The following is a 13,720-nucleotide window of genomic DNA, read 5'->3' as shown; positions in this document are numbered from 1 at the left end:
CACAATTAATAGGAGGCGAAGTGCCACCACACTAATGCCGAAGAGAATGCGACGTTGATAACTAAAGACCGAAGGTCAAAGGGTTCTCTTAATATAGGCCCTGGTTTTCAGACTTAATCGGATTAAGGTTAGAAGTCTAGAATCGACTATTTTCAAATTGGTGCTTTAGCTGAAACAAGGAAAACAATAAGGTGATAGGAGATATGGTTATCATTGATTCTATGCAAGATACATGTTGATATATAGATTACAAGTCTAGAATATCCTGGATTGCTTTCAATACTTCTAGCTGGATAGCATTGACTTCTGTGATTTGCTGCTTGTCTTCTTCGGCTGATCCAGGAATGTCCTCAAGGCTACTGTGGATGACCCTGCCTTCTCTGACCTTGGCCAACAATTCTTGTTTCTTTTGCTTAATGGCATCAGGTATTTGAGCTAGGTTAGACTTATGGCGATCAATGGTAGTTTTCACATTCTCTAGTTCCTTCTCAAGTTCTGCACGCCTGGCTTCTAGTTGGGTCAGCTCTAGATCGATCCTAAGAGAGGAGTTCTTCAAATCATTGATCAGTTGTGTTAGCTCTTTGGCCTCTTGCCTGTTGGAGTTCTTCTTGGCTAGTAAAGCTTCACGGTTAGACAATCTCCTCTGAGCCTTTTTCACCTTTGGATCTTGATCTTCAATGATGGACAAAGATGACAAGACCTTGGTAAGAACTGGGGATGCATTACCATTAAAGGCCAACAAGACTCTTTGCATTAAATCTGCATCTCGGACCAAATCGGCTATATTCTTCTCAAGCATTGGCAATATGTCCCTTAGCCAATTTTTGGTCTCTTTTGATAGAGATTCTCTAGAAGAGGTGGTTGATGAGCTAATTTTATCTTCATCAAGATACTCTTCAAGATTGAAAGAGTAGCTTGAAGCTAGAAGATTAAGTGCCTATATATAAGAAAATCTTGTTAAGAGGATTGAATCAGTTGATAATAAGATGAACAATGAAGCAAGTATAGTACCTTTTCTAGGATATCTTTTATCTAAGAAGAAGGAATGACTGATGATGCACCAATGGTATCTAATTGAATCGGCTCTAAACTCTCAACATTGGTATCTGTAAGCATCAAGGAAGATTTTTAGTTCATGAATGCTATAGAAGGATAAAATAAATATATTACTTTCTTACCATAAATTGTGCACTAAACTTGGGAATCGATAGTCTAGGTATCAACAACAACAGGATCATTTTCAATAGGAAGACTATCAGACTCCTGCTCTTGTGTGAATGTATCCTCAGGGAGTGTCTAGCATGGTAAATAGTCAGAGGAAGGTGAAAATTGAATAAAATGAAGAATTTTGAGGAGATACCTTGGCAACATCAGGGATTGAAGTAGAAAGGCTCTCATCTCAAACAGTCTTAGAAGCATCGGTTGGCTCAACCTGAAATCGGCTCCTCCTAAGGAACAACCAATGAAAGTTCAGTTGATGCCAAATTAAATGCCTAGGACAACAGTTCCACACCCAGAGCCGATTAGGATGCAATGGTTTAGAACTATGAAGAAAGAGGATCAAAAGTTGGAAATCATTTTGAGGAGAAGATGAATTGTTTACCTGAGTAGCTGATGGTCTCATTCTGCAGAGTCTTTTCCTAGTAATAGTTTTTTGGGATGTCCCCTGGGACCGCCTTGTGCTTTGAAGATTGATATGTTACAATTGTAGAGGAGGCATGGGTTTTCATTAGCTTCTTTAGTGGAGGTGCAGTCAATCCTATTCTTGAAACTAGGCATGGTGGCTGATAATCTATAGGATGCCCCTTCCTGTCCAAGCTTGGGGGATCGAATTTGGTGTTCTGAAAAGGTCTGATAGAACAGTTGGTAGGAGAATTCATCGAATATTTTTTTGAAAAAGGAATGGTAAGTTACCTCACTATCAAAAGCAAACTCTCATTCCAAAGCTATGCATCTAGGATGTATCGGCCCACAGAAGAGGTGGGAGCACCATTCTTGCCACCAGCAGTCAAACAGGGTGCAAGAGAAGTTGACCCTAGCCCTAGTCATGCAAGCAAAAGGAAGGAAGATCTGCTCCTAGTTGGAAGACTCTAGAGGCTTCTAGTACTTCACTAATATCCTCTCTTGACTTTAGTATATCCTTAAAGAACAGTTGAGGAGGTAGTTGACCATGGCCAAACTAACAAGCTACAAAAGAAGGGTTGTAAAACTCATAGGTTGGAAAGTTGCTTGGAACGAAGGAACCTATAGACATTTTGCCATGGCCATGATGAAATTCGGCTAGAAGAACACAAAGGTTTGATGAAGGAGCTAAAGATTGCAGCTGTCGTTTCGTCTGAGCAACCTAATTCAAATCAAAATTTGAATGGAAAGACCAGCACACTATTCTCATCCTTATCATAGGGTAGCCAAGTTAGGGTATCTACATCAAACCCTCTATAAAACCTCCTGAAGAGATGGCCAACATCAACAACAATTATTATGGCCGATGTGGCTTCACCATAGTTCATGCACTAATGGGTTCTTCCCTCTTCATCTCTGTATTCCTCATCAAAGTTGGAGGGAAAGCTCAAATTCTAGAGATTTGGCCTTACAATCTTATGCATATACAAGTTTAACCACATCTATATCAGCCACCAAGGGCCACTAATAGTGTGCACTAGTTCATTCTTTAGCAACTGGGTAGCTACCTGGTGCATCAGATGATAAGCAGCTCCTAATAGATACTTTCCAAGGGGAATCTCAATGCCTACTGCTAGCTGCTCCTGCCATTAATTTATGATTGTAAGTTGGACCACAAGATGACACACAGAAGATGAATTTTCCTTGCCACATATTCAGAAAAGCCACATATTCTCTTTTGCTAATAGTTGATCCGTCTCCAATATGGTTCAGAATGTAGATTGCCCATCCTGTGCAGTCTGATATTTTTTCTAATTTCTTAGAACCAGCACTTAAGTAATCATAAGGCTGCATTGATCCAATTATTCTAAGGCCAGTCAACATGTAAACATCAGCTAGAGTGATGGTCATTGGGCCATGACCAAAAACAAAAGTGTTCAGGGTATTGGACTAGAAATAAGATGCAGAAATCAGGAGTGAATCATTCCTCTCCATTCCAGACAATGAGAGTGTCAAACACTAATTCAAATCATAAATCTCCTAATCTCCAGCCTTTTTCTCTGATACCCTACGAAACCAATCTCTCCGTCCCATAGGCATTTTGGGCTAGTTCCTGAAGGGAGTCTTGGTGTTCTAGGAGGATAGATTCACTACAGACTATTTATAGGGGATTCGGTTGGTTTCTTGATGGATAAAATCAGATGGATCAGGGTCACCCATAGGCCCAAGAAAATAGACATTAGAAGCAACAGCTGATGGAATCAAGATTTTGTTCCTTATTTCCTAGAAATCGGATGAAATAAATTTGAGAAAGAAAGGAAATGCAGGGTAGCGGCCGGTACTTGGAGAATAGAAACTTGGAAGCATACCTTAGGGACATAGTCGCTAATCGCCATTGTAGCCAAAATAGATTTGAATCTGAGGATCGCTTGAATAAAAAGCTTGATGGGGCAGAGGATTTGCTAGGGCTGAGGCTTTGGCTGATGGCGGCATCAGCTATTAAGATTTGCTCGAGAAAGAAGGGGAAAGCAAATGGGCTGAGTAAGTTGGAAAAGATACTGTTGGGATATCATATAAAACTCAGACTGAGAAGTTAGGGAGTCACGCGCATATCTTCAAAAAAACAGTTGCGACGTGGTAAACAAATAAATAGGAATTTTGGAATAAAATCATTTTGTCCCAAAATTGGGGGGCATGTGTTTACACCAAAATTTGGGAAGAAAAACATGAAACTCAAAGCTTCCAAGATTGTGTCAATCAAGGAATCGATTACACGAGGATCGATATCAGCTGATTTAGATGCGACACTAGAATCGGCTCCCTTCAGATGACATCAGCAGATAACAACAATAAGCTACGGCTGGCATTGAGAATGACATGGTGGACTCTACAAAAAGAGAAAGATTAGGGTCCAAGTTATCTTAAATTAGGGATGTTTTCTCTTATACCATAAATTGTAATGAGACATACTTGAATAGGATTCATGCTTAGGAGTTACTTTTTTTTGGCTCTATGCCAACCCTAAGGAGTAGGAGTAGAGTAGATCTCGGTAAGTTCTTCAACAAGCAAGGTTACATCGGTCCGGCCGACCTCTGGCTTGTCTATATGTACCATCATGGCTTATACTTCCATTTGTATGGCTGCATTGGTTAAGTTCGACCTCCACTATGAACTCTAGTATAAGCTAGTTATCGACTCTTGTCTAGTTCAAGTATGGCTGCATCGGTTTGGTCGACCTCCACTGCTTGAGTTAGATCAAGATCAAGTTATCGGCTCTACCTAAGGATGGCATCCCTTAGGTAGATTCATTAAGTTACCGATCTTGCTGATGTTCTTATTGTCCTTTGTTTTTTTTAGCAACATCAATCTGCCCGATCGAGATCGATCTAGATCGGCCTCATATCCTTTTAGCTCAGTTGTTTGCTTTGTTACAACACGATGTTTCTTACTTTGAGTGGTGGGTTAAGTTTTAATCGGTTGTTCTACTTTGATCTTGATCATGCATAGTACGCGGTTAAGGCATGTCTAATCTTGAAGAGGTTTGCTGGCTGGTTAAATCTTGTCTATAGTTCGCTATTATGGCTGCAACTATTCGGTTGATCCCACTGATGGCACTTTAGATCAGAGGATGCTAGTTGGTAGATTTGTTTTCGATCTAGCGTCACCTTAACTATTTTCCATGCCTACATCGGCTAAATAGCCTATCGCCTATGATTTAACAGCCTACAGTGTGTCTCCATGATTCTGTTAAATATGAATAGATCTGTTTGCTTTAAAGGTTTGATTTGTTGTCTTTATCATAGCTGCCATCGATCCTGGTCGAACCCCACTGTTAGAGATAGCAGGTTAAATCTGATGAGTTCATAGGTTTGTCCATGTTAAATAGTCAATTGTTCACATGTTGTAGTCCTTTTTTTCACCTGAATCAGCTATTTCAGCCTATCCGCTCGAGCTCTCACGTATATAGCATGACTTTCGAAAAGCCTATTAATGTATAGATGGTTTTATAGATTCTTCAGTTTTTTTTTTGTTAATATCATCATAGCTATCATCGATCTGATTGAACCTCACTGTTGATGGTAACAGATTAGATTTAGAGCATTTGTAGATCCATTCATACTGAACAGTCAATTTGTTCACATGTTATATCCTTTCTTGTTAGATTCATCGGTTCAATGCTTTACACTAATAATACTCACATAGCTGATGATTTTACTTGCATCTGCATGCATTATACTTGTCAACATAAAATCAATCATGACCCATAAGCTTTACCGATCGTAATAGCCGATTTCTTCGTGTATCGGCTATTTACTTGATTTTCCCGTCTGGCTGCTCCCGAAGCGGCACACTTGGAACTGTCTAGGCAAGACCGGCATGTTCCACCTTAAATTACTAATAAACTTTCTCTCCTTGTCAATTGCAGGGTCAAATTGACTAGCATGCCTTGGGAGGAATACGAGGGTCGATGGGTCCTGCGTTGAAGCCAAGCGGATCTCCGGGCTCATCCTAAGCAGATCCTTCCGGCTTGTTGTGTGTCGACATTTTTGTGCTGATAGTTACTTAGCTAATCATTCTAGGTAAGCACATATGCTACTTTCAAGCATGTGGATAAGCAATCAGAACCATTTCATCCCCTTCTAGTTCTTACTATGGTGCTAGACCATAGTCAAGTCATATCGTCTCACAGAAACAGTGATTTGCGAACCAATGTATCCCAGTTGGGTACCCCAAAACATATGCATCGCTTGTACCCTAGGCACAAATGAGACCAACCCATTCCACTCCTATTGAGGGGTCTAGGTCCCCATCCAAACTTGGACTCCAAGCCCCACACTTGAGACTCGGTCTTAGTATGGTGCTTAGACCGCCACCTTTCCCCGTCTCCAATCAGTCGGTCTGGAAAGAGCCAGAACCCATGACAAGAGGATAATAAGTCTATGACCTGACTACCATCCACAGCAATGGACGGTCCTCAATGGACACAGGTGGAACAAATGCAACCCGAGCCTCGCTTGAATGCCTAACCAAGTCTAGATCCAAAGTACCATTCCGCCTGGTCTCCAATTATCATCCTGATATATATATTCCATGTGATAGTAATATGATAATAACAACAATAATATCTTTCCTATCTCTCATGAGTGACAGGTAATCACTCGACTTCTGTTGGAATCCTTAAGCATAGCAATCTACATGATCCTGACATACTAGTAGGACTCATAGGATAAGGATATATATATATATATATATGCAAGTGGGTTTCATTCAACTCCTTAAAACTTAATGCACAAACAAAAGATAAAGTGTAAAATAATAGGGGTTGTGCACCGGGGCTTGCCTAGGTAAGATATAACCAAAAGTTAGCATTCCATCGTGGCGACACGATCACCAAGGCATCATCTTTTCTGCTACTACAGATGACTCTGGAATCCATCGTTGTTCCTATAATATACGTGGATGCAACACAGAGGCATAATTAATCAACGACAACTAATACTCTCAAAAATATGATTACCCTCACAAGCTAATGAGCTAGCCCTAATGACCAACATACTAGGCTACAGATCCATGTTGTTGAGTAAGGCGTCGTTTCCTAGAAAATGTTCTAGTTTTACAATCCTATGGTGTTTTGGCATCTTATCAATTAAACTTCTATATATATTTGAACTAGAACTCATTTAGCTACCTTAGCAAACTAATCATTATGGAGCTACAAAAATTACCGTGAGCACCTAATAATGTTAGGAGTTTATTGTGAAAGTTTCAGAACCAACACTATCACCACTTTATCACAACAAATCCTACAAGTTTATATTTTAACAATATTAAGCACCTAAAATTAATTAGATCACTCTTGAAAATACTTATGAAGCTATGTGAACCAATTATACTAGTAGATAGATCATGATTTTAGGAACCTAACAAATTTAGTTTCACAATTTTTGGTTAACTACACAAATTTATATTGAATTTAGAAGTTTACCTTAAAAACTAAATTAGAAAACAGTTTAGAAAAAGAAAAGGGTTGGTGGCCATCGATTTGGCCTAGTAGCCTAGCACGGGCGCGGCCGCACGTGCATCTCAATGGCCAAATGCAGCCAAAGGCCGGGGAGCCCATGCGCGATGATAGTTTTGTAGAGAAGCCCCTAAGCTTCGAGGTAATAGTATGACTACCATGTGTACTATTCCTATCGGAAGTGGCTTTGTGACCAAGCCCTTGGTAGTTTTCATCCTCACCACGGGTAGGTCCCTGGAATCCCTGTGCTCGCTGGCGCAGCGGCCGACGACATAGGGAAGCTACACCGAGCAACCTAGGCTCACTAAGACGGGAGTAAGGGGTCGACCACCATCTATGGATAAACGCACATGGCTAGGTGGCGATTAGGGGCTCAGGGATGTACTAACACGAGCTGCGGCGGTGAGCGGTTATCGACGATGGCGACGCACCCATTCCGATGACCTAGAGTGCTAACGGATGGGTAGAGACGGTGGGGAAGCATCAGGATCTCACCGAGGACCGTGCTATGGTGATGGTTGAAACTGGGGAGTGCCGAGGTGATATAGACATGTGCGCCCAAACTGTGCGGTGGTGCTCCGAGTGGGGCACCGATGTGTCACCACACCATCATCGAGCATACTGGCCAAAGTAGCGCAAGCACCGGATGGAGGGAGTCAAGGTGAGATCAGGGTTACAAGCAATTGAACTGCTACCACTCCTACATGCCTTACCTCCCAACCTACCGGTTCGGCGGCACACATGACCAACAGCCGGGAGATACCAAATTTGACCAATATAGACAACGACTAGACTCAGTGTGAATAGGGAACCTAGCTAATTTTCTCTGCTACTCGCTAACGTGAGGAATTGGACTAGGAAGCCTTAGCTGGTGATTAAGAAAGGGGAAGGGAGAGTGGTGCACTGCCACCGCCATGTCGTGGGAAGCAGCCCTAGCAAAGGTGGCCCAGCCAAGACCCGACAAGGCATGGTAGCACAGGGATATGACCACATGAGTGAGGGGCAGGTGGTGCATCGATTAGCGCTTGGATAGAGCCATTAAAGGTGCACCCACATGTGGCCACATGCACATAGCAGCATAGTGTCGCGATGCAGTAGACTATGTACGACATCGAGCTCGGGCTTGGTAGGTTGGTTGTGCGACTGGGAACAAATGCTACAGCAATTGGGTGAGTCGGAGGGCATGGGACAGTGCCATGAGCAGCGGCACGGCTCGAGACATGAAGGGCAGCGGGTGGGACAACTGCGTAGTAGTTAGGCAGTAGCGCTAGAGGGGCGAGTGCCGAGACCATCGGCCAGTAGCAGGCGTCACAGCCAAAGGTGGCCAAGCCATGGCCACGCCGTAGCTAGGCCGAGGGCGGCCACCATCATCCTGCCCATGCATGTGCGAGGCTAGAGGCAGCCATGGTGCGCATCAAACGCAGTGACCACGCACTCCCGGCTGAACGGCCAGACACGTGCTAAGCATGAATTTTAAAGCATCAAAACCAACCGGTTAGAGCCCAGTTGAGATTAAAACAAGAGTTCAAGACTCTAGTAGCCACTAAGGGCTTCTCATCCAAGCAACAGGCATGGCTGGAGAGTGAGCATCGAGGGAGATAGAGAGGTGCCAACATGAGCTCATCATGCTGAACGCCAGTTCATGACCAAAGCCCGAAACAAGATCGACACCACGTTCTAACAAAGTTAGGGCAATTTCTACGATGCCACGACAACTCCAACTCATCTGTGGACTTCACCATGCTAAAGTACTCACTTAGGGGCAACTAACACTACAAAATCATGGAGCTAGTGTTTCAAAAATACTTTTGAACAACATCTATTCACCAGAACAAAAGTTGCATTTTTATCTACTAAACTTGTACTTTAAATCTTATCAAAATACTAAATACAAGTTATATTTTATCTTTGTTTATAAAAATTGCTTTCTAGGCTTAAGCCATTCACTATTCATTTGCTAGAATTACTATTAGGCATTTTCAAGCACTTTCTTCATGCCTTTTCCAAAACAAACCCTAAACAACCTTTGTTCATAGGATTATTCGAATGTTTTTAAGCCCAAGATAAGTGGATCGGTAACACTTAATTGGTTCCTTTATTCATGAAGTAAGTCACACACTAAAAACAGTATTCAAAGGGATTTATTAGGCCTTGACCTCTGAGCTAACGAAGGTGATAACCCCAGGGGTGTTACACTACCTCCTAGACCTACCTTTTAGGATCCAAAACACAGGCGGCATTCTTCTAGATGGAGCTAGAGCACCTCATCAATTGCGAGGCGCCAGCGAAGCGCCATCCTCTTTGGCATGGTGGGGAATGATGTCCCATCCCTATGTAGCTTCCTTGAGATCCTTTCGGGAATGACTCAGAGTATGACTCCAACTGACATCGACTACAATGCCTCTCCACGCATGTGCTACCTCATCGATGGTGAGGTTCTACCCGAGGAGGCACCTGGGCTCATGCCACTAGACTAGAGTCCTCAGTAGCTACATGGCCTACCTTCAGTAGAAGGAGGACCACTTGCAAGCTCGGTAGGTGGACTTGGAGACCGCTGAGGCAGAGCATGAGTGCCAAAGGCAGGACTTTGCGAGGCAACAAGACATACACCCATTCATTGATGACGACAATGCCCGCACGGGGGCTCCCAGTGGCCTCTGCTTCCCCCTACATGGCATACAACATGGGGTCTGCCGCCTACCGCCTAGAAGATATCTCTGACAATGCTAGACCCAAAGACTAACGAGCGGCTAAATGAGGCAAAGCGGCTCCTCTGCATCACCCTCGAGAAGTAGGCCCAGAGCTTGGCGTCCTAGCATCACACCATGCTCTCTCGGCCATCCTAGATGATGGCTACTCCCAGGTAGGGGGAAGCAGCGATAATAGTTTTGATCGGCCATGCACTTAGAGCGCCAAGCCCCTGGTAGGAGCGAAAGCGTGACCTTTCTCCTCGGCATCCCCGGCGCACCACCAGATCGGTGATGACCGCAACATCTGTGACACCATTGAGGCTAGGCACCATGCTTAGGCATAGTCCTATACCCCTGAATGGTGGGGCAAGGGCGCCATCCTAGATCACTTCTGCCCCCCGACGTTTGGGGCAGTGATCTGGGCGGCTCCCTACCCTAGGCATTTTCGGCCACCGACACACATCTCCATGTATGATGGTGAGACCAACCTAGATCACTGGCTAGAGAATTACTACCTTGCCATGAAGCCCAGGGGGTCGGATGATGACTTCATCATTTAGTACCTTCCTTTGCTTCTATCAAGTTTGACTAGAGCCTGGCAGCATCCGCTACTAGGGTGATCTCCGTTTGGTCTTCATTGGCCACTTCCAAGGTATGTACACTCAGCTCTAGAACTCATGGGATCTCTGCAATTGTAGGTAGAGGCCTAATGAGACCCTCTAGGAGTACATCTAGCGTTTCTTCAAGAAGCACAATGAGCTCCCCAACATCACTGATGCTGACATCATCAATGCCTTCATTTGTGGCACAACCTATAAGGTGCTCGTCCACGCGCTCAGTCGTGAGACCCTGTGCATGATGTAGGAGCTCCTAGACATCACCACCTAGTACACCACTGGTGAGGAGGGGGTCTAGGCCAACTTTAGTAGTAAGACCAAGGTCGTCGATCACCTTAGTGGAGGCAATGGTGGCGCCGACCCTGCCTCATCCCAACAACACCACGATAGGAGGAACAAGGATCAGAAGCACCATTGGGAGGAGTTGGTTGCCACGGTCGACCATGTCGCCAGACCTTAGTTCCATGGGCAAGGCACATGCTCGAAACACTTTGAGACAGTGCTCGAGGCCCCTTGCCCGTTCCACGGGGGGCAGGCAAAGCACCTCCTCAAGGACTATGCCACCATGAAGGGCTATATCTGCTACACCATTGGCCAATAGGGCAAGGACCAAAATCCTGCCCAGAAGGCCAGTGACCTGGTGGGAGGCGCCTAGGAGGAAGACAACGAGTTCCCAGAGGCCGAGCGCTTCCATATGATCTTTAGGGGTTCCTAGGCCTACAAATCCCACCAGCAGTGCCGCATCACCGAGCAGGAGGTGAATGTCATTCACACCCTCGCCGCTCTGACATGGCTCCAATAGTCCCAGACAACCATCACCATCGACTAGGAAGACCACCTCGATAGTGTCCCTCATCTGGGATGCTACCCGCTCATGGTCAGACTAATTGTGGGCACCACGCGCCTCACTAAGGTGGTGATGGATGGGGGTAGCGACCTCAACATACTCTACGCCAGCACCCTTGACAAGATGGGCATCCGTCATAGTAACCAATGCCCTAGCAAGGCACCATTCTATGAGATCGTGCTGGGGAAGGAAGCCATCCCCCTCGGGCGCATCTAGCTCAATGTCACCTTCGATAGCCAGACAACTTCTACAAGGAGCCACTCACCTTCGAGGTGGTTGACATCCTCAGCATCTATCATGCCCTCCTAGGTCAACCGTGCTTCACCAAGTTAATGGTCATCCCCAACTACACCTACCTAAAGCTCAAGATGCCCGACCCAAATGGGGTCATCACCGTCAAGGGGAGCTTCGAGCAAGCCTACTACTATGAGCAAGACTACGTCGCCCCCTATGATCCTGATGGCTCTGGCCATGACATGGGAAGGGCACTGGTGGAGGAAGTAGCCAAGGTAGCAGCTGCGCTCGATCGACCAAGCATTAGCGAGGTGAACAAGGTCACTGATGGTAGTGGTGGCCTAGCTATCCCCTCTATCCAGGCGCTCAGGCCCCCAGAAGGGATTGACCTAATCGAGGTGAGTTCTAACCTTTCCCCATGAGGGAAGGCCAATGCCAAGCCATCTGCCTAGAAGCATCATCTCCCGAGTCATGACCCACCTACCGACCTCCTTCGTCGGCCTACCTCTGCAATAACAAAAACCAAGATAAGTCCCATCCTCCAAACCCTCTTGCTTCGCTTGTCTCTATGATTGTCTCTTTTATCTTGAGCCACCTTAGTAGAAGCTTGGCTACACTAGAGGATCGACTAAGCTAACCACCTGCTGACCTTTCTGAAGGAGAATTATCATAGAAGGCCCCCGAGCAAGGTGAGGATGGGACAGATGAAGCGAGATGACTAGGAGAGGGATCAGCAACGCGCTAATAGAATAGCCCAGACCAACATGTTACCAGTTATGTCATCTTTCCCTTCTCTTATGTCTATTTCATTTTCTTTGTAGGTACTGCCTGTCTCCTGATCCTTCATTAGATCAGGCCACCCCACCACATGATGGTCTGGGGGCTAGAAGGGGCATTGTCAAGGGTTCTAAGGCTAGCCCACTAGGCTTCAAAGCCACCCGAAGCACCTAAAGTGCGAGGGACGCTTGGGAGATGAGCCCACGTGACTATGTTGGGATGCCCAAAAGTGTCCTGACCAGTCTGTACGAGCGATGTCTGACTACCGATCCTGAGCTGCTCGTGGTGACCTAATGAGGGAGGCAGTTAGTCCTAAAGCACCGATAGATCGGCTTGAAAACTATACAAGCGGCTTGATCGAGAAGCCAAGGATCTCCCCTCTAGGGGACATGACTAGGGCATGGAATGACCAAAACCCTAGGGTTATCACGGACTTACCTGCTAGTAGCATGGGTGGGGCAATCTTGGCCAATGAGGCCATCATCGTAATAGCCCATCCCAATGAGGGACGAAGCCTCTGAGCATGACTCAAGAGCAAATGGGATTACAAACAAATGTAATTTATTTTGTTAATTGTGAATGACCCAATTACAATATAGGGTGGCAAAACCTACTTTAATCTAGCATGGGGATGGCACCCCAACCCCATGATGATCTCCTCTCCTCCTTAGAGTGGGAGGAGAGCCTCAGTGGTGAAGGCCGGCTGGCTGATCTAGGAAGGGCCAACCTCCCAAGATCTTCTTAAGGTGCAAGCATAGGGGGGTCCACGAAGGGCAAGACGGTGAGACCCCACCCTAACCCCCTCCACAGGGCTCACACCACTAGGCTCCTAGGTTGAGGGCCCCCAAGGGTTTGGTTAGCCTCGCCGCAGATGAAGATTGGAGAAGATCGGCAGTGACCCACACTACATGAAGCGAAATCCGTGAAGCACCGTGGAATATCTCCTGCCACCTCATGTAGTTGTTGTGGCTGCCTCGCTGGAGTCCTTCCACCCTCGAAGAAGCAATCACCCAGCAAACCAAGATAGGCTCACCCAAAGGGAAGCGTCGCACTTCATCAACACCATCGCCGCCAAAGAAGATGGATCTAAGAAGAAGAGGAGGGGCCAAAGGAAGCGATTAAAGATGTCGCGTCCCCCAAGGCTCCCCTTTATAGCCCTAGATGATGTGCTATGAGTGGCTCTAGGCCCTCTGATCAGCCATCAATGGCTTGAAGGGGACCTAGGGAACCCACCTAGGTATCTCCTCAATCCCTGCAGCACGCCCCAGGGCGGTTGTGTGATGACGGCCATGCAATAAAGGCAGAGTTAGGGAACCACTAACGATGAGTCAAGTCCCCGCTCCACTTTCCTCCACGCACTGCCGCCCACTCCACGCACGCCTCCTCATGAGACTTGAGGGGACCTAACTCCCCT

The 13,720-nt window shown here is 45.8% G+C and overlaps 1 protein-coding gene across 1 annotated transcript; it reads right to left on the bottom strand.

Annotated features, from left to right (window-relative positions):
* Window positions 1–247: 247 nt before the first annotated feature.
* Window positions 248–3,518, bottom strand: LOC136548522 (uncharacterized). The gene is made up of 2 exons (XM_066540015.1): window positions 3,492–3,518; window positions 248–937 (listed from the first exon to the last, which is right to left on the bottom strand). Exons 1-2 carry the CDS (start codon window positions 3,516–3,518, stop codon window positions 248–250), a joined length of 717 nt encoding a protein of 238 aa, XP_066396112.1.
* Between the last annotated feature and the right edge of the window lie 10,202 nt (window positions 3,519–13,720).

Source organism: Miscanthus floridulus, chromosome 4, assembly GCF_019320115.1.
Source record: "Miscanthus floridulus cultivar M001 chromosome 4, ASM1932011v1, whole genome shotgun sequence".
Classification (NCBI taxonomy): Eukaryota; Viridiplantae; Streptophyta; class Magnoliopsida; order Poales; family Poaceae; genus Miscanthus; species Miscanthus floridulus.
This window is presented reverse-complemented; position numbering and strand designations above follow the sequence as displayed.

Coding starts and splice junctions, on each gene's coding strand:
- LOC136548522 (XM_066540015.1), bottom strand. CDS start 3,518: ATGGCGATTAGCGACTATGTCCCTAAG. Junction 938..3,491: donor TTAGCGACTATGTCCCTAAG/GTATGCTTCCAA, acceptor TCTTATATATAG/GCACTTAATCTTCTAGCTTC.